Here is a 20,580-nt window from a genome sequence, read left to right as displayed (position 1 = left end):
CTTCCCATCCTGCTCCTGGTGTCCCCATCCCTTTCCCCATTGTCTCATGGTGTCCCCATTCCCATTCCTGGTGACTCCAGCCTGCTCCCAATGTCCCCATTCCCATTCCTGGAGTTCCCATTCCCATTCCTGCTGTCCCCAACCTGCTCCCAGTCTCCCCATCCAAGCCCCCCTGTCCCCATTCCCAGTCCTGGTTCCCAGAGAGGAACTGCCAGATGCCGGAGGAGGGAGTCAGGATTTATTGCCCAAAGCAGGAGATTTTCACACCCAAATTAAAGCCTCAGGAATAATTGTGGTCCTGGGTTTCACACAGGAAAAAGCAGGAAGTTGATCCATCGGGAAGAGCCGCAGGGGGGCCGGGGTGGGTGGGAGCAGCGGGATGAGCTCTGCCAGCAGCTCCTGCCTTTCCGCAGGGAGAGGGAAGGGGCGGATCCAGCTCCGGGATCGCTCAGGCTGTGATTCCTGCTGGGATGAGAGCGGGGAAAGGAGTCACCATGTCCCTGTTCCCATCCCAGGGGATGGAGCCGGCTGTGGAGCCCAGGGAGAGTAGGAACTGCTCTGGAATCCCACCTGATCCTGTTCCATCCATCCCACCACAATCCCACTCCATCCATCCCACCCCAATCCCACCCCAGAATCCAGCCCTGATCCCACTCCACAATTCCACCTGAGCCCACTCTGGAATCCTGCCCTGAGCTGGAATCCCCTTCCAATCCCGCTCCAGCCATTAGGCCCCCATTCCCCTCTGGAATCCCGGCATCCATCCTGGGATCCCTGCCCAGAGGATCTGGATCCACACACGCTGCTGGGACTCACTGGTGGGTGCGGGGTCGTATCCATTCCCCTCCCTCTTCCCTATGGAAAGAAAGCGGGATCAGCACCCGTGGCACAGGATCCCCGGAATGCTGCCGGGCGGATCCGTGCCCCTTCCCGACCCCCATCCCGGGAGTTACCGGATCGGAGCTTCCAGACACCGACTGCCACGAGGCCGATGATGATGATGATGGCAGCGATGACGGACACAGCCACCAGCACCGGGGTGGAATTCCAGACGGATTTCGGCTCTGGGAAGGGCAGGAGGGGGAGGAGGGTGAGGGTTACCCCCATCCCGCTGCTCCACACTCCCAAATTCCTCCTTCCCAAACCCCCAGTTCCCACATTGCCCGTTCCCAGCCTCACCCCAGGCGAAGATCCCGGGCTCCGGCATTCCGGCGTGCTCCACCCGGCACCGGTACTGCTCCCGCTCCCCCGGCAGCGCCTCGATCCTGGCCCAGCTGTGGAAGGTGCCGTCGCTGTTGGGAACGATCCCGCCCCACTCCGTCTCCTGATCCCGCACTTCATCCCCCTTCAGCCAGTTGATCCCGATCATCCCGGGGTAGAATCCGTACGCGTGGCAGGACAACGTCAGGATCCCGTGTTCCTCTTTCCCGGACACATGGACATCGGGGGGATCTGGAATGGGATAACGGTGAGATCCATCCATGGAATTCCCATGGGAATGGGATTGGAGTGAGATCCATCCACAGAATTCCCACTGGAATAAGACAACAGTGGGATCCATGCATGGAATTCCCATGGGAGTTGGATGACTCAGATTCATCCACAGAATTCCCACAGGAATTCCCTTGTTCCTCAGTTCCACCCTCCCAAATCCCACATTCCCAAATCCCACATTCCCATGGGAATTCTGTCTCCCTCACCTTTGCGCTCCAGCGCCTCCCGCCCGTATCCGACGTATTTCCGGAGCCATTCTGGACAGATGTTCTCCAGGTAATGTGTCAGTCTCTCCACCTCGATCCCATCAGATTCCCATGCCCTCTTGGTGATCTGGGCAGCTCCATCGGCCGCCACGAAGCTCCCGGATCCCAGCTCGAAGGAGATGAAATCCCGCCCATCAAAGCCATCCCGATAGGATCCACGGACGCTCCCGTCGGACAGGAGGTCACAGCCAGCAACCCACTGCTGCGTGTGGAGACCTGGGGGGTGGGATTGGATCCATGGAGACCCCTCGAATTGTGTCCCAGCCCCACGGAGCCCCATTCCAGCCCTATGGAGCCCCAGAGTCCAATGGAGACCCACAGAATCTCATCCTAGCCCCTTGGAGCACTTCGGTTTCCCATCCCAGCCCTACAGATCCCCCTCAGCCCCATAGATCCCATCCCAGCCCCACAGATCCCGTCCCAGCCCCTTGGAGCACCCTGGATCCCCATCCCAGCCCCACACATCCCGTCCCAGCCCCTTGGAGCACCCTGGATCCCCATCCCAGCCCCACACATCCCGTCCCAGCCCCTTGGAGCACCTTGGATCCACATCCCAGCTCCACACATCCCATCCCAGCCCCTTGGATTCCCACACATCCCATCCCAGCCCCACACATCCCCCCCGGCTCCCCCCACTCACCCCCACTCCAGTTGTACCGGCCCCCCGCTCTCTCCAGGTCAGTGGCAGCCACGAGCCGGTTCCCCTCATTGATCTGGGTCCCTCTATCCCAGTATCCCGGCTCGGCTCCGGCCGCCATCCACGGCGTCAGCGGCTCCTTCCGGCCCCGCTCGCTGTCGTAGCGCGTGAAGGGGATCCCGTCCACGTATCCCATGGACAGGTATTGAGGGATCCCCGGGCTGGGCTCCGTCACTGCCACAGCCAGGTAACGCAGGGAGTGGAGAACTGGGGGGACACGGAGATTTGGGGGATCTGGGGGTGTCCAAGGGTCAAGGAAAGGGGGAACTGGGAGAGCTGGGAGAGCCGGGAAGGGGGTTTGGGGGTCCCAGGGCCAGGGAAAGGAGGGTGTAGGGACTGGGAGAGGTGGGATGGGGCATCCAGGGGTCCCTGTGCCCAGGGAAGGGGGGCCTGGGGGGCCCCAGTGTTGAGGACAATGGGGTCTGGTGTCTGGGAAAGGCAGGAATGGGGGTCCAGAGGGTCTCAGAGTCAAGGAAAAGGGGGATCTGGGCTCCAGAAGAGGCAGGATGGCCTGGAAAGGGGGTGAAGGGGGGTGTTGGTGCAGGATAAGGTTGGTTCCAGGGGGGGTCCTGGTGCCCAGGAATTGCAGTCGAGGGCGTTCCTGGTGCCTGGGACCCCCCTGCAGGAAGCACAGGGAGTGGAGAACTGGGGGGGTCACAGAGATTGGGGAGCTTGGGGGGTCCAAGGGTCAAGGAAGTGGAACTGGGAGAGCTGGGAAGGGTCCAAGGTTCAAGGAAAGTGGGGGCTGGGACTGGGAGAGGCGGGATAAGGGATCCAGGGGGTCCCTGTGCCCAGAAAAAGGGGGCCCAGCGGTCCTCGACGTAGAGGAAAGTGGGGGCTGGGGGCTGGGAAAGGCAGGACTGGGGGTCCAGGGGGTTCCAGGGTCAAGGAAAAGGGAGAATCAGGGGGCTGGGAGAGGCAGGATTGGCAGGAAAAGGGGCACAGGGGGGTATTTGTTGAGGACAACGGGGTTCAGAGGGGTCCTGGTGCCGGGGATGGGGGTTCAGGGGGTCCTGGTGCAGGAAAAGGGGGTTCAGGGGGGTCCCAGTGCCCAGAATCGGGGCCCAGGGGTGTCCCTGTGTTGGATAAGGGGCTGCAGTGGGACCCCTGTCCCTGGAATGGGGGTTCAGGGGGGTTCCCAGTGCCCAGGAATGGGTGTCCAGGGGGGTCTCTTTGTCCAGGAATGGGGGTTCAGGGGGTCCTAGTGCCAGGTAAGGGGGTTTAGGGGGGTCCCATCGCTGGGGGAGGGGGTGCAGGGTGGTTCTGTGCCCAGGAATGGAGGTTGAGGGAAATTCCCGTGCCCGGAAATGAAGGTTTAGAGGGGTCTCGGTGCCCAGGAATGGAAACTGGGAGGTCTCGGTACTGGATAAGAAGGTTTAAGGGGGTCCCGGTGCGGAGGGAGAGGCTGCAAGGGGGGCCCGGAAATGGAAGTTCAGGGGGGTCCCGGTGCCCAGTAATCTGTGTTCAGGGGGGTCTCCTTTCGGGAATGGGGGCTCAGGGGGTTCCCGTGCTCAGCAATCGGGATTCAGGGGGTCCCGGTGCCGAGGGAGAGGGTGCAGGGGGGTCCCGGTGCCCGGAAATGGAGGTTCAGGTAAGTGCCGGTGCCCGGCAATAAAGGCTGAGGAGTTGCCCGTTCCGGGGGTCCCACTTACCCTCGGGCTGCCCCCCCGAGACCCCCAGGAGCGCCAGGAGCGCCCCCAGCCCCAGCGCTGGAGCCATCGCGCTGCTCCGCTGGCCCCGCCCACACAGCAGCGTCCGGCGCCGCTACTTCTTCTGCACCAATGGAAACCCGACTCGGCCGTGACGTCACCGGTCACCGGGCAGATCCCGGCGCCGCAGGTTGGGAGACGCGACAGTGCCCGAGGCAGCGCGGGGGAGGGGAGGGGGCGGGGGAATTCCTGGGAACTGACCGGAATGTCCTTTGGGAGCCCTGCTGGGACCACCCTGAGTCCTCCTGAGACCCTCTGCAACCCTCGGCGGCCACGTCTTGCGTGGGCTCCAGGGGGTCTCAAAGTCAAGGCTCTGCCCGGAGCCGAGCGGGCCAGGGAGCGCCCACCGGGGGGATTTAAGGCAGTGCCCGCGTTTCGGTCCTGTCCAGCCCGGTCGCTGTTGGCCAGGGGCCCGTGCTGGCTGCTAGCCCCGCTCCTCGCTCCGTCCCGCTCGTGTCCCACCTCCCTGCTCTGCTGCTCGGCTCGGATCCGCTCTGCTCCCCACCCGCTTCCCTCCAGCGCTGCTTCCCTGCCTGCCCGAGCCTGACTGCAGCCGCTTCTCTCCCTGGGCTGGGAACCTTTCTGCACTTTCCTTTGGCAGCCTTTCCTTTTCCTCATCTCTCCCTCTTCTCCTCCCCCCCCGCTTTTACCGTTCCTTATTGGTACCAATAAAGTCAGTTGTGTGTGTGAGACCCAACATTTGGAGGTTTGGGCCTTAATCTCGCCCTGGAAGGAATCATCTAAAAGAAGCAGGTTGCAGCCCCTGTCCGGTCTGTAACAGGGTCCCAGGGTCAGGGGAAGGGGGGGGAGGGCACTGGGAGAGGTGGGATGGAGATTCAGGGGGTCCCTGTGCCCAGGAAAAGGGGGGTCCAGGGGTGGCTGATGTTGAGGAAAATGGGGTCTGGAAAAGGCAGGAATGGGGGTCCAGGGGGTCTGATGGACAAGGAAAAGGTAGGTCTGGGAGAGGCAGGATGTGCAGGAAAGGGGGTGCAGGGGGTGTTGGTGCAGGATAAGGGGGTTGAGGGGCGTCCTGGTGCCCAGGAATTGCAGTCGAGGGTGTTCCTGGTGCCTGGGACCCCCCTGCAGGAAGCACAGGGAGTGGAGAACTGGGGGGGTCACAGAGATTGGAGGGTTTGGGGGGTCCAAGGGTCAGGGGAGTGAAACTGGGAAAGCTGGGAAGGGTCCAAGGTTCAAGGAAAGTGGGGGCTGGGAGTGGGAGAGGAGGGATAGGGGATCCAGGGGGTCCCTGTGCCCAGGAAAGGGGGGTCCAGTGGTCCCCGGTGTTGAGGGAAGTGGGGTCTGGGGGCTGGGAAAGGCAGGAATGGGGGTCCCAGGGTCAAGGAAAAGGGAGGATGAGGGGGCTGGGAGAGGCAGGATTGGCAGGAAAGGGGGCCCAGTGGGGTGTTTATGGATGATAAAAGGGTTCAGAGGGGTCCTGGTGCCGGGGATGGGGGTCCAGGGGGGTTCCCGTGCTCAGGGATCGGGATTCAGGTGGTCCCAGTGCAGAGGGAGAGGGTGCAGGGGGGTCCCGGTGCCTGGAAATGGAGGTTCAGGGGAGTTCCCGTGCCCAGGAATGGGTGTTCAAGGGGGTCTCGGTGCCCAGGAATGGAAATGAGGCGGTCCCGGTGCCGCAGAGGGAGGTTTAAGGGGGTCCCGGTGCTGAGGGAGCAGGTGCAGGGGGGTCCCGGTCCCCGGAAATGGAAGTTCAGGGGGGTTCCCATGCCCGGGAATGGGTGTTCAGGGGGGTCTCCTTCCGGGAATGGGGGCTCAGGGGGTTCCCGTGCTCAGCAATCGGGATTCAGGGGGTCCCGGTGGGGAGGGAGAGGGCGCAGGGGGGTCCCGGTGCCCGGAAATGGAGGTTCAGGGAAGTGCCGGTGCCCGGGAATAAAGGCTGAGGAGTTGCCCGTTCCGGGGGTCCCACTTACCCTTGGGCTGCCCCCCCGAGACCGCCAAGACCCCCAGGATCGCCAGGAGCGCCCCCAGCCCCAGCGCTGGAGCCATCGCGCTGCTCCGCTGGCCCCGCTGGGCGCAGTTCGGGAGACGCGAAAGCGAAAGTGGCCGAGGGAGCGCGGGGGGGCGGGCCCGGGGGAATTGCCGGGAATGCCCCGGGATCCCCTTCGGGACCCCTCCCGGCACCGCCCCGGGTCCCCCCGCCACCCCCGGGCCCCCTGGACGGGCCCGAGCGGCGGGACCCCCCGGGCCGGGCCGAGCTGAACTCGCGGGCCCTGCGCTTAAACTCGGCCTTAAAGGCGCCGCTTTGGGGCCAAAGCGGGGGAAGCGCCGCGATCAGCGGATGCCGCGGGGGCGGGGGGCGATCTCCCTGGGCCAGTGCCCGCCCTGGGCAACCCCCACCGCCCCCCGCAGGGGGTCCCGGGGTCAAGGCAAAGGGGGGCTCCCAAAGCCCCTGCCAGGGGGGAGCGGGAGCTGGGGCAGGAGCTCCGTGGGGAGAGAAAAGGGGGGGACAGCGGGATGGGGGTCCCGGGGGGGCACACACGCTCCGGGGGGGACACACGACCCCCGGGGACCCCCCTCAGCTCCTCCCGCGGGCGGAGGCCGAGCCCCAGCCCAGGGAGACGAAGCCAAAGACGGAGCCCCGACCCCCGTCAGCATCTTGGGGGGGGCGGGGGGGGGCAGGACCCGGGAAAACGGCGGCGGCTGCTGGGTAGGGACCGGGATGGACTGGGACTGGGACAAACTGGGACGGACTGGGATGGACTGGGATGGACTGGGACACCAGGATACAGCGGGAGCAGGACCGGGATCCCTCGAGACCAGAACTGGGGCAACAGGGATCATACTGGAGCAACTGGAACTGTCAGCGAACGGGAATAAAACTCTCTGTCACTGCAATGTCAGGATTAGAAAGCGGTTTTATTTTTTTCGGCACTGGGTGCGGGGGTGGGGGGGGTCTCCTCGCATCACCCCCACACTGGGCTGTCCTCACACCCTGGTTTCTGTGGATGTAACTAATACATGTGCATTACATTTCCCCAAACTCATGCATATATACTAAACACTCCCACAGATTCTCTTACACATTTGAATCAGTTTTCAGAACTCATTTACATCAGAGTAGGGGTCTCTTGAGGGTCTCTGGTGGCCCTTTGGGGAACATCCCTTCTTTGGTCACGGGCCTGAAAAAACAGTTTCTTCTTCTGGAATGCTTCCCAGCTCTGGGGGCTGGCCAAGATGTTCCTTCTTATCAGTGCTGCTCAGGCACTGTAGGGACTAATTTGGACCTTTTGGGAACAAGTTAGAGTCTTACATGAAGTACAAAAGGACGATAATTCCTGAGGATCTGGGCAGTTGTTGGAAAGATCATCCTCATTTTCAGACCCCTCTCCATGGGTGAAAACGAATTCCAGTGACTGTGAGGACAGTGATTATTGTCTTTCCTGCATTTCTGTGAACTGTTGTACCGATGTTTGTAACCCAAAGTGTTATAAAGCTCATCAGTGAGACTTGCTGAAAATTTCAACAAGTCTCAGAGGGGGGAAATGTTGGGAAAATCTTTAATTTCAACAAATAGAGTTAAGTCTTGTGAATTCCTTCAGCTGTACCAGGCAGGGCTCAGTCCTGGATCCACCCACGGCTGCGTTCAGGTGGATATCTTAGTCCTGAGACTAAACCACGTGGGCCTGAGCAGCACTGATAAGAAGGAGCATCTTGGCCAGCCCCCAGGGCTGGGAAGCATTCCAGAAGAAGAAACTGTTTTTGCAGGCCTGTGACCAAAGCAGGACAGGTTGAAGGAGGGATGTTCCCCAAAGGCAGCGGAAGCAGCGCGATGGCTCCAGCGCTGGGGCTGGGGGGGCTCCTGGGGCTCCTGGGGGACCCGGGGGGGCAATAAAGGGTCAGTGGGACCCCCTGGAACCGGCACCTCCTGAACCCCCATTTCTGGGCACCAGGACCCTCTGAACTGCCATTCTCGAGAAGAGGACTCTCCTGTGCCCCTTCCCTGGCACAAAGACCTCCCTGCACCCCCTTATCCATCCCCAGGACCGACCTGAACACCCTTCCCTGGGCACCAGAACCCCCCTGAGCCCCCATTCTCAAACTGGTACTGCCCTGAACCCCCATTCCTGGGCATGAGGAACCCCCTGCACCTCCTCCCCCAGTAGTGGGACTCACCTAAACCTCTTATCTGGTACCGGCACCCCCAGAAGCCCCATTCCCGGGAACGGGAGACCCTCTGAATCCCCATTCCTGGGAAGGGGACTCCTCTGCAGCCCTTCCCTGGCACGGGGACCTGCCTACACTCCCTTATCCAGCCTCTGGAACCTCCATTTCTGGGCAGAGGGACCCCCTGAAACCCCATTCCTGAGAAGGGGATCCCCCTCAACTCCATTCCTGAGCACGGGAATTGCCCTGAACTCCCATTTCTGGGCACTGGGACCCCCCTGAACCTCCATTGGTGGTCACGGGGACCCCCCATTACCCCCGTTTCTGGTACCAGGCCCCTGAATCCCTATTCCTGGGCACCAGGACCCCCCTGACCCACCTCACCCAGCACTGGGACCACCTGAACCCCCATTCCCAGACACGAGGACCCTCCTGCACCCCATTCCCGGCCCCAGGATGAGAAGGGAAAATGTTCAGTCGCTATTGGGAAAATGTTGCCCTGCTGTTGACAAGGGAGACTGTTCAGCTGCGGGTGCTGGGAGGGTGTGAAGGTGCCTGCAATCGGCACAGGTCAATCAGTGCCATCAGAAGGGGCGGGGCTGTTGCTCAGAGAACAGCCGGGTTGCCGGTGAGCAGCCAATGGGGAGCTGCCCAGAGGCAGCCAATGGGAAAGCTGCGCGGGGGCACGAAGGGGCAGCCAATGGGAGGGTGCGACGGAGCAAATGTAGCCAATGAGCAGCCAGTGGGACACCGAGCGGACGGACGGGCAGCCAATGAGGAGCCGTCGCCAGGGGAAGGCGCTGAGCGACTGCGCACGCTCCGAGAGAGGAAGACCTTGAGCCTTCACCCCCGCGACCACCGAGACGAGCAGCGGAGAGAAGTGCGCAGGGCCAGGGGCGTGTCCCGAGATTTACAGAGAGCACCGCCCACTGCCAGTGGGTCATGAATATGTAACACACGTGATGTCTTGATCAGGACGGGATCTACATCCGATACCGCACTGATGGAAGCCCTTTCAACCTAAGGAGACTGAAGGCCCACACCAAGACCTTAAACCATCTTGTCCGGGAGCTGCTTTATGCTGATGACGCCGCCCTCGTCGCTCACACAGAAGCAGCTCTGCAGCGTTTAACATCCTGCTTTGCTGAGGCTGCTGAGCTCTTTGGGCTGGAAGTCAGCTTAAGGAAAACAGAAGTTCTCCATCAACCTGCACCTCAGGAAGTCTTCCATCATCCCCATATCACCATTGGCCAATCAGAGCTCAGATCAGTCCAGTAGTTTAATTACCTGGGCAGCCTCATCTCCTCGGATGGTGAGATTGACGGAGAGATGGACAACAGGTTAGCAAAGGCATGAGAGCTTTTGGAAAACTCCATAAAAGAGTTTGATGAAATAAACACTTGAAGAAAAGCACCAAGATCAGTGTTTACAGAGCCATTGTGCTGTCTACTCTCTTATATGGATCCGAATCATGGGTCATCTACAGCCACCACCTGCGACTCCTGGAACGCTTCCATCAACGCTGCCTCCGTACAATCCTAAACATCCACTGGTCAGATGATGTGACCAATCCATCTGTTCTAGAACAGGCAGCAGTCACAAGTATTGAGGCCATGTTGCTGAGAACACAGCTGTGCTGGCAGGGCACGTCTCCAGGATGAAGGACCAACCACCCCTCCCTAAGATCGTGCTCTGTGGTGAACTTGCCACCGGCTGCCGCAAGAGAGGAGCCCCGAAGAGGAGATACAAGGACTGCCTGAAACAACATCTGAGCCTTGGCCACATTGATCTTCATCACTGGTCTACTCTGGCCTCCAGTCGGGAGGTCTGGAGACACCCCATCTCTAACGCTGCTGCTTCCTTTGAGAACGCAGCAGGATCACCATCGAGGAGAAAAGACAACGCAGAAAGAACCGTGTCCTGTCGATCCCATCCAAGGAGTCTTTCTGCTCTGCCTTTTGCAGTTGGACGTGTTGTAGTGGTTTGGACTTTGTTTTCCCCCAGAGGGCTGAGAAAAGTGGTAGACCCCAAGGGGTGGAAACTCCTGGAAGTTTTGAAGTTCTACCCAATGGGCGCTCCTGCAAAATTGTAAACATACCACAAACCCACCGGAAGAGATGAGTTGTTTTTTGGTTGTTGTTGGAGAGGTGACCATGTTGTAGAGCCACGAGGAAGGGGTTCTTAGCCTCTTGGGGCCTCTGGCCCCCCTCCCAGCCCCGGCTGGGGGGCTGCAGGGACCTGAACAGCATAAAGCTGGGCTAGGTGCCTGTAGTTATGCCGGGAGATGTTTTCTCCATGGGCACAGAACAGCAGTCGGGACTGACCAGAGAAACGGTGACAGAGAGCCAGAGATAAGGACCTGAACCAGAGGAGCAGCAGAAACAACATGCAGCACTGCAGAGAGAAGACTCCTGGAAAGGGAGGAGAAAGGAGAGCCAGCAGCTGAGAGATGGAGTTCTTGGGGGTAAGACTGTACCAGATTCCCAAAACTCCTTGGAGACCCTCTTGGAGAAGAGGGACATGGACTCCTATTTGGGAGAAGAGTTTTAGGTATGCAGCACCGGAGAGAGAGAGGAGCTGAGAAGCTCAGGGCGTCCCAGGAGCTGGACCGGGACGGCCAGATGGAATGCAGGGGGAGTTGACCTTGGCTCCCCCCCCTTGCACTGCTGCCACGGTGGCAGCCTGAGAGACAGGGCACAGAGGCCCTGCAAACAAGGAGCTGAGTCTCCTGGGATACCAGACCGTCACGAAGACCCCCCTGTGTCTCGTGATATGACGTGGTGAAACGACCTTGTCTGGGGTTACGAAGCCCACGGAAGACCCCTCGGTTGTGAGGCGATGGGGCCGAGGGAGGTTGGATATCTCCCTCGTTGAGTGCTGGCAGAAAGCCAGCAATCAGCTGCTGCATGTGGAGAAGACAGACAGATCTCTGCCTCAGAAGATGCTGCTGCTTAAGGACTGGAAGGGATCTGTCCTTCCTTCCTCCTGGACTTTTATTTGGAGGGGAGAAGAGATCTGATCATTGTAAATACTATATGTCATGGTAGAGATAGTTGTGATCATGTGTATAATGTGATGTTATATTTATTTGTACAGTCATTGTAATATATTTCCTTTCCCCCACTTTGAGTCTGGTGTGTTTTGTCTGGAAAAGCCCATCTCACATTAGGTTGAGATGTGGGAGGGGGGATGGAGCTAGGGAATTGGATTTTGGGACTATCTCAAACCATGACATAAATGGTAGCAGAGGATGGTTGCGAGCCATCGGGGGAAAGAAGATAAGAGCCATAATGCTTGTGATAACTGAAAGAGTTTTCCAGACAAAACACAGACTGTACCATTGTAGAGAGAGTAAGGCTATAGTAATGTAAGTTAAGTACTAAGAGTAGAGTTAAGTTTGTGATAATGCTATATTGATATGTAGTAGAGAGATTTTGATTATATTTTAGTTTATTGAAGATTGCATGTTGATTAGAGGTTTTTTTTCAGTTGTTGTGATATGTTGACATTTTCACAGGAGCGAGGGGTGGAGTGTTGTAGTGGTTTGGACCTTGTTTTCCCCAGAGGGCTGAGAAAAGTGGTAGACCCCAAGGGGTGGAAACTCCTGGAAGTTTTGAAGTTCTGCCCAATGGGCGCTCCTGTAAAATTGTAAACATGACGCACAAACTCACCGGAAGAGATGAGTTGTTTTTTGGTTGTTATTGGAGAGGTGGCCATGTTGTAGAGCCACGAGGAAGGGGTTCTGAGCCCCTTGGGGCCTCTGGCCCCCTCCCAGCCCTTGGCTGGGGGGCTGCAGGGACCTGGAACAGCATAAAGCTGGGCTAGGTGCCTGTAGTTATGCCGGGAGATGTTTTTCTCCATGGGCACAGAGCAGCAGCCGGGACTGACCAGAGAAACGGTGGCAGAGAGCCAGAGATAAGGACCTGAACAGAGGAGCAGCAGAAACAACATGCAGCACCAGAGAGAAGACTCCTGAAGGAGAGCCGAGGAAAGGAGAGCCAGCAACTGAGACAGAGTTCTTGGGGTAAGACTGATACCAGATCCCCAAAACTCCCTTGAGACCCCTCTTGGAGAAGAGGGACATGGACTCCTATTTTAGAGGAGCCTTGGAGTACAGCAGCACCAGAGAGAGAGAGGAGCTGAGAAGCTCAAGAGAGGTCCCGGAACTGAACCGGGACAGCCAGATGGAATGCAGGGGGAGTTGACCTTGGCTCCCCCCCCTCGCACTGCTGCCACGGTGGCAACCTGAGAGACAGGGCACAGAGGCCCTGCGAGAGATACCAGACCGTCACGAAGACCCCCTGTGTCTCGTGATATGACGTGGTGAAACGACCTTGTCTGGGGTTACGAAGCCCACGGAAGACCCCTCGGTTGGAGGCGATGGGGGCCGAGAGAGAAGCTTGGATATCTCCCTCGTGAGTGCTGGCAGAAAGCCAGCCACAGCTGCTGCATGCATGCGATGAGGAGAACCTGCTGCCTCAGAAGATGCTGCTGCTTAAGGACTGGAAGGGATCTGTCCTTCTTTCCCTCCTGGACTTTTATTTGAAGGGGAGAAGAGATCTGATCCAGTGTAAATACTATATCTCATGGTAGAGATAGTTGTGATCATGTGTATAATGTGATGTTATATTTATTTGTACAGTCATTGTAATATATTCCCTTTCTCCCACTTTGAGTCTGGTGTGTTTTGTCTGGAAAAACCAATCTCACATTAGGTTGAGATGTAGGAGAGGGGATGGAACTAGGGAATTGGATTTTGGGGCTATGTCAAACCATGACAGGTGGGTTGTAATCTGCAACTGTCGGCTGGGGTAGACTGCAGCTACTGGTCGAGTGAGCAGGAGGAGGAGGCTTGGACCGAGGGTCAGTCTGACCGCTGGGCATATCGGCAGGGAGGTGGTGCAGTAGGAGCTGCAGATGTCTCTGATTCCAGCAACCCATCTGTATTTATTTTAGAAAGATCAGGGGGCACAGCGGGGAGGTGAACTGTCTGCATAGCTGGGGGAGAAGGCTTATAAGAAAACCAATCAGCATTCCTATACTCTTTGTTCTGCTGTCTCACATTTAGTGCTTGCTCTGCCGCTCGGCGTTCTGCCTCGTGTTGCAACAATGTATTGTAAACCACCCTCCAAGCTTTCCTAGCTTTTTGCAACTTTATCATCATCTAAAACAGCCTCCCATATTTTATCACCAAATTTACGCCACTCCTCTAAGGAATGCACAGTATGAGGATTAACAAAGCACCCTTTCTCATTACCATAATCAAGTAACCCAGGGAGTTCCTTTTTTCAAATCTAAATCTTAACCCCTTTTTCTGTAAAAATTCAGAAAATAAACTATATGCTGCTTCCTATCCATACCCTACGTCAGCACTGTTGCAGCCCTTTCAGGGTCCGGCAGCACGTACGGCAGAGCTTGTCTATACAACGCTCCGGGGCCGAAGTTGCACCTTTATGCCATCTTTTTCCAACAACCTTGCTGCTGAGGCTCTGACACCTTGCCATCTCACCGTGATTCCCCCATTTCCTTAAATCCAATCAAGAAGTCCTCTTTAAGTCGAGAGTCTTCTTTAAGGCCGAGAAGTCTTCTTTAAATCGAGAAGTCTTCTTTTAGTCGAGTCGGGGTCACCATTTGTTGTAGACGACGGGATATCAATTTACACGACCACAGAATTGATCATGGCTTATCCAACTTTATTGCTTATAAAGGTTACAAATTAGCTTCATAGATATTACAAAAGCTAAGCTCATCATTGGCTTCTAATTACCTAAGTTATATTTGCACAAATGCTATTTCTTTCACCTTCTTATGGTTACTTGTTTGCTATTTGCTATTTGTTCAGCTTTCCCATCCGCTATATTCTATTCTTCTGTCACGTACCCAGTTTCTCAAACACAGTGACCTTCTAATAGTTTTCTCTTACCATGGGAACAGAGCTAAAACTTCTCTCTCATGTCCTCTTTCTATTAACCATGTTTCTGCAATACTTTCCACATCTGTCAGCCTTGGTGCTGTGCCCACTGCCCTGGGGAGCCTGTTCCGTGCCAACCCCCCTTGGGGGGAAGAACCTCTTTCTAACATCCAACCTGACCCTGCCCTGACACAACTCCAGGCCATTCCCTGGGGGCTGTCCCTGGTCCCCCCAGAGCAGAGCTCAGGGCCTGCCCCTCCTCTGCCCCTCTTGAGGAAGTTGGAACTGCCATGAGGTCTCCCCTCAGTCTCCTCTTGTCCAGTTGAACACCCAAAGTGCCCTGAGCTGCTCCTCCTAAGGCTTCCCCTGCAGAGCCTTCCCCATCCTGGTGGCCTCCTTTGGACACTCTCTACTGGCTCCATCTCTCCCTTCCATTGTGTCCCCCCAGAGTGCCCCACTATTGAGGTGAGGCCGCCCCAGGGCAGAGCAGAGCGGGACAATCCCCTCCCTGGCCCGGCCATGCTGGGCCTGATGCCCCCAGCACAGGGTTGTCCCTCCTGGCTGCCAGGGCACTGCTGACTCTGGCCAAGTGGGCACCCCTCAGGACCCCCAGGGCCCCTTCCCAGCACTGCTCTCCAGCCTCTCATTCCCACTCTGTCCCCACATCTGGGGTTGCCCCATCCCAGGGGCAGAATCCGGCACTGCCCCTTGTTGAACTTCCATGGGTGGTGATTCCCAGCCCTGGCATCTGTCCAGGTCTCTCTGCAGGGCCTCCCTGCCCTCCAGGGACTCAGCAGCTCCTCCCAGGTTGGGGTCATCTGCAAACTTGCTCCATGTCCCTTCCAGTGCTGCGCCCAAGTCATGGATGGAGATGTTGGAGAGCACAGGGCCCAGATGGAGCCCTGGGGAACCCCCCTAGTGACCCCCATCTGATGTCCCCCCAGTCACTGCCACCCTCTGTGCCCGACCCGGGAGCCCATTGCTCGCCCAGCACAGGGTGTGTTTATCCAGCTCTGGGCTGGACACTTTGTCCAGAGGGATCTGGGCACAGACACTATGGGAAGCTTCACTGAAACCCAAAAAGATCCCATCAACTGCCTTCCCTTGATCAGCCAGGGGGTGATGTTGTCATAAAGTAACTCAGGTTTGATCAGCAGGCCTTTCCTCTGAGGAAGCCGTGCTGGCTGTGATACCCCACAGCAGGGTGGGAGCTCAGGGGTCACCACAGACCCCCCTTTTCCCACCTTTTCCCCCGTGGCCACTGCAGCACCGGCTGTTGGGTGGAGGGGAACCCCCCATCAGCCCCCCAGGGGTAGACAGGGGGGTTGAGGACCCCCCCAGTGCAGATCCAACCCCTCCAGGGCCCCAGGGAACTGCTCCAGGGCTCAAGTGATGAGGACACCAAGGGACCCCCATGGGACTCCTCTTCCTGCTGTGCCACCCCCCTTTTCTGCCCCTCTCCCACCCCTTTCCTATGGTCCCACAAGCCCCACATCCCCCCTGCACTCAGTTTGGGGCTCCCACCCCTCTCCCAATAACTTTGGGGTCCCAACACCCTTCACACTCAGTTTTGGGGGTCTCAGCCCACCACTTTTCCCTTCTCTCCCACCCCTTTCCTATTGTCCCACTAAACCACAGCTTCCCTGTGCTCCCTTTGGGGGTCCCACCCCTTTGGCCCCTCAGCTGAAGGGGTCCCACCCCCCTTTTTCCCACCTTTTCTCCCCTTTCCTGCTCCCTTTCCCCCATCCCCCCTGTGGCAGGGGGAGTTCAAGGCTTAGACAAAGTTGATTGGAGAAGTCCTGCCCTGGAGTCCTGAGGTGCAGAACGGACTCCCTGGCTTTCTAAACTCCTGCTCCCAGAGGAGCCTGGGGGCAGCTGGATCCAATCTCAGCCTTGGGTTATGCCAATGCTTTGAATTTAAGGAATTATAGAGATGGGATTGAACCAGTTTTGTCCCACAGGTTTTAATGATGGAAAAGCAGATATATTTATATCAATGAACTACTTATTACTAATAATGATCAGACAAAAGGACTAAACAGAATTGTTTACTACACAACATACACACTAAAACTACCAGTAGTACAGGATAAGGTAGGACAGGGCACTACACTAAAGCAATTGTTGAAGCAATCTACTAAAGCTGGCAAACAAGCAAGAATTCTTAATTAGAGATGGATGGAACTCCCCCAGACCAGCACTCATGGGGAGATCTCTGCTCTCAACCTCCAGCAGTGACCTTGGGGGGTCCCCAGCCAAGGCAGGAATCTCCACACACCCCCCAAGAAGGGTTCTGTTGGAAGAACCTGCCCCTGGGAAAGGGGACTGGCCCTTTCTGGTAGAAACCCAGGGACTGACAGTCCTTGGACTCCAGGGGTTCCCTCACCATCAGGGGCTTCATTTGGGGTGAAACCAGTCTGGGGTCCAACATCTCCTGCCTTGTCCCGGCCCCCTCTCAGCTCAGCACTGACCCCTTTGCAAATGGGGCATTGTCTTGGTGCCATTGCAGGGGGGATGTCCTGCCCCAGTGTCCCAGTGTTCTTTAATTGCCAGAGGCCCTGCAGTGTCCCAGTGGCCCCTCGATTCCATGACCTTCTGAAACACCTCAGGCTTCTTTGGTTCCATGAGGCCCCCTGTCACAAAGGCCCCTGGATTCCATGAATTCCGCAGTGTCACAAGGTTCCTTTTTTTTCCATAGGGCCCTGCAGTGTCCCAATTGTGCCTTGATTCCAGGAGTATCCAAATTCTCCCCGGGTTCCTTTGGTTTCAGGAGGTCCCGCAGTGTCCCAGCGGCCCCTTCATTCCAGGCAGGCCCAGGGAGACGAAGGCAAAGACGGAGCCCCGACCCCCGTCAGCATCTTGGGGGGGCGGGGGGGCAGGACCCGGGAAACGGCGGCGGCTGCTGGGAAGGGACTGGGATGGACTGGGATGGATTGGGATGGACTGGGATGGATTGGGATGGACTGGGATGGATTGGGATGGACTGGGACTGACTGGGATAGACTGGAATGGACTGGAGTGGACTGGGATGGACCGGGATACCAGGATACACCGGGACCAGGACTGGGACCCAGCAGGAGCCCCCGGGAGCAGGATCTGAGCACACTGGGACCCTCCAGGACCAGAATTGGGGCAACAGGGATCATACTGGGAGCAACTGGGACCACACCAAGGCCTACTGGGAGCAACTGGAGGCCACATAGGATATAGTGGGAGTGCCTTGGAGTCACTGGGATCATAGTGGTGGAAACTAGAATGTTACTGGGGCATCTGGGAGTGACTGGGAAGGACTATGAGCACGCTGAGGGCTCTACTGGGATATAGTGGGAGTGTCTGCAACCATGGTGGGGGTGACTGGGACCATACTGGGAGTGACTGGGACTACGTGAAGGGGAATTAGGACCAGGCTGGGGGCAACTGGAAGGAACTGTGAGTGACTGGATTTACAATAGAAGCAACTGGGATTGAGTGGGACTGTCAGGAGGGAGGACTGGGATCATACTTGGAGTGACTGGATCTGTGCTAGGGGCAACTGGGAGCAACTGGGACCATGATGGGGACAACTGGGATCCTACTGGGATCACGGTGGGAGTAGCTTGGCCCATGCTGGGAGCAACTGAGACCACACTGATGGTGACTGGGGTCATACTGGGATCATACCAGGCGTGAGTGGGATCATGCAGGAGGTGATTGGGATCATACTGGGAGCAACTGGGAGTGCACTGGGGATGACTGGAAGTGGTTGTGAGCAACTGGGATCCTGCTGGAAGCTTCTGGGGGCAACTGGGAATGAGTGGGACCACATGGAGGAAACTGGGAGCAACTGGGAGAGACCAGGAGTGACTGGGATCATCCTGGGACTGACTGGGCACTGAATCCGAAAAATCGGTCCGAGAAACTGCTCAGAGACTTTTTTATCTTTAAGCAGCAAGGTATTTGTTTATTCAACGTTGGGAGCAAGCCAGCTCGCGCTGGACAAACTTGCTCCAAGGCTTCACACAAAATCAGCATTTTTATACAATCTTCAGCTGTGATTAAATGCATATTCCAGTGATTCCAACATCTATCTCTGCATATTAATAACAGGCGGAGTATAGGTGGAGCTCAGGCGGGGCTTGGGGCGGTGCTTCTCTTGGCCCTCAATCCTGAGGGGACTTCCACTCTTCCTCCATGGCTCTGGGGGCTTCAACTCATCTTCCTCAGCTTGACCTTCCTTCTCTTCCATTGTTCTTGACCCGCTCACTGAAGCTTGGAAAAAGCCCTGGCTCCCAGCCTATTCCTCCTATTCCAATGTCTCCCTGATCCTGCTGTCTCTCTAATTTATCCCCTCTAGGCCTAGGACATGTTCCTGTACTATTCTCTGAAGCTTTGCTCCAGTCAGTAGAACAGAACGAGCACAGATGGTCTTGGCTGTTGGGAGCTTGTTAGCAGGCCCAAATTTCTTAGTGAACTCTTTTGGGCCTGGCCTCCTGTTTCACCAGGGACACAGCCCGGGCCCGGGTGTTCCCATTCCCATTCCACGGGTTTGCATTCCTGTTCCAGGTGTTCCCATCCCATTCTAGTTGTTCCCATCCCATTCCAGGTGTCCCCATTCCCATTCCAGGAGTTCCCATTCCCATTCCAGGAGTTCCCATTCCCATTCCACGTGTTCCTATTCCCTTTCCAGGTGTTCCAATTCCCTTTCCAGGTGTTCCATCCCATTCTAGGTGTCCCCATTCCCATTCCTATTGTCCCTCCTCCCATTCCTGGTTTTCCCATCCCACTTCTGTTTTCCCCATTCCCAGTTCTCGGTGTTCCCATTCCCATTCCAGGGGTCTCCATTCCCATTCCTATTGTCCCCATTCCCATTCCAGGTGTTCCAATCCCACCTCTGTTTTCCCTATTCCCATTCCAGGTGACCCCATTCCAATCCCAGATGTTCCCATTCCCATTTCTGGTGTCCCCAACCTGCTCCCAATGTTCCCATTCCCATTCCAGGTGTTCCCATTCCCATTCCACGAATTCCCATTCCCATTCCAGGTGTTCCCATTCCCATTCCATGAATTCCCATTCCCATTCCAGGTGTTCCCATCCCAGTCCCTGGTGTCTCCATTCCAATTCCTGGTGTTCCCATTCCAATTCCTGCTGTCCCTAACCTGCTCACAGTGTCTCCATCCCTCTCCCCGGTGTCCCCATTCCCAATCCAGGTGCCCCCATTCCCAGGTCCTGATGTCTCCATTCCCATTCCTCTTGTTCCCAGTCTGCTCCCAGGTGCCTCCATTCCCATTCCAGGTGTTCCCATTCCCATTCCAGGGGTCCCCATTCCCATTCCCCCTGTCCCCATTCCCATTCCAGGTTCCCAGGGAGGAACTGCCGGATGCCGGAGGAGGAGCCAGAATTTATTGCCCAAAGCAGGAGATTTACACACCAAAATTAACCCCCGGTGATGTCACCACTGTCCCTGTGATGTCACCAATGTCCCTGTGATGTCACCAATGTCCCTGTGATGTCACCGCTGTCCCTGTGATGTCACCGCTCTCCCTGTGATGTCATCGATGTCCCCATGATGTCACCGCTGTCATTTCCCCTGCTGGTTTACCTTAAAACCAGCACACCAGGTCTGTGCCCAACGGGGGTCCCTGTGGATCATCCAACACGGGTCCTCCCATGGCTGATGGAGTTGGAGCAGCGGCCGAAGCTCTTCCCGCAGTCGGGGCACTCGGGGCTTCTCTTACCGGTGGGTCCGTTGGTGGGAGGTCAAGGAAGAGCTCTGCGTGAAGCTCTTCCCACACTCCCCACAGTGGAAGGGCCTCTCCCGGATGTGGAGGCGACGGTGGGTGTAGAGGGTGGAGCTGTCCCACATTCCCTACACGTGTAGGGCTGTTCCCCAGTGGGGATGTGCTGGTGGCTGAGCAGCTTGGTGCTTGTGCTGAAGCTCTTCCCACATTCTGAGCACTTGTAGGGCCATTCCCTGGTGTGGATGCAACGGTGTTTGCAAAGGCTGGAGCTGTCCCTGAAGCTCTTCCCACACTCCGCACACGTGTAGGGCCTTTCCCACTGTGGATCATCTGGTGTCGGAGCAGGTGGGAGCTCCGAGTGAAGCTCTTCCCACATTCCTCACACATGTAGGGCCTTTCCCCACTGTGGATCATCTGGTGTTGGAGCAGGTGGGAGCTCTGAGTGAAACTCTTCCCACACTCCCCACATGTGTAGGGCCGTTCCCCACTGTGGATGCGACGGTGCATGCGGAGGTTGGAGCTCTGATTGAAGCTCTTCCCACACTCCGCACACGTGTAGGACCTTTCCCCACTGTGGATCATCTGGTGTTGGAGCAGGTGGGAGCTCCGTTTGAAGCTCTTCCCACACTCCGCACAGGTGTAGGGCCGTTCCCCACTGTGGATGTGC

At 57.3% G+C, this 20,580-nt stretch overlaps 2 protein-coding genes across 6 annotated transcripts in view; one reads left to right on the top strand and one right to left on the bottom strand.

The window, feature by feature from the left end:
• Positions 1-20,580, top strand: part of LOC135404424 (class I histocompatibility antigen, F10 alpha chain-like) — a 538,949-nt gene that overhangs the window by 364,154 nt on the left and 154,215 nt on the right. The gene's annotated exons all lie outside the window — the stretch shown is intronic.
• Positions 217-6,227, bottom strand: LOC135404432 (class I histocompatibility antigen, F10 alpha chain-like). Of its 4 annotated transcripts, none has more exons than XM_064639179.1 (7): positions 6,092-6,227; positions 2,401-2,664; positions 1,701-1,976; positions 1,180-1,452; positions 954-1,064; positions 817-855; positions 217-465 (listed from the first exon to the last, which is right to left on the bottom strand). In XM_064639179.1, exons 1-7 carry the CDS (start codon positions 6,165-6,167, stop codon positions 449-451), a joined length of 1,056 nt encoding a protein of 351 aa, XP_064495249.1. In that variant the 5' UTR covers positions 6,168-6,227; the 3' UTR covers positions 217-448. The 4 variants fall into 4 exon arrangements, with proteins under 4 accessions (XP_064495249.1, XP_064495250.1, XP_064495251.1 ...); XM_064639180.1 differs by having other exon boundaries at positions 217-462; XM_064639181.1 differs by lacking the exon at positions 6,092-6,227 and adding an exon at positions 4,110-4,210.

Source organism: Pseudopipra pipra, chromosome W, assembly GCF_036250125.1.
Source record: "Pseudopipra pipra isolate bDixPip1 chromosome W, bDixPip1.hap1, whole genome shotgun sequence".
NCBI lineage: Eukaryota > Metazoa > Chordata > Aves > Passeriformes > Pipridae > Pseudopipra > Pseudopipra pipra.
This window is presented reverse-complemented; position numbering and strand designations above follow the sequence as displayed.

Bases quoted from the DNA above. Each gene is read 5' to 3' on its own strand.
- LOC135404432 (XM_064639179.1), bottom strand. From the start codon at position 6,167: ATGGCTCCAGCGCTGGGGCTGGGGGCGCTCCTGGCGATCCTGGGGGTC. The intron at 1,453-1,700 runs GTGAGGGAGACA...ATCCCATTCCAG, and splicing joins GGAGGCGCTGGAGCGCAAAG to ATCCCCCCGATGTCCATGTG. The intron at 856-953 runs GTAACTCCCGGG...TTCTTTCCATAG, and splicing joins TGTCTGGAAGCTCCGATCCG to GGAAGAGGGAGGGGAATGGA.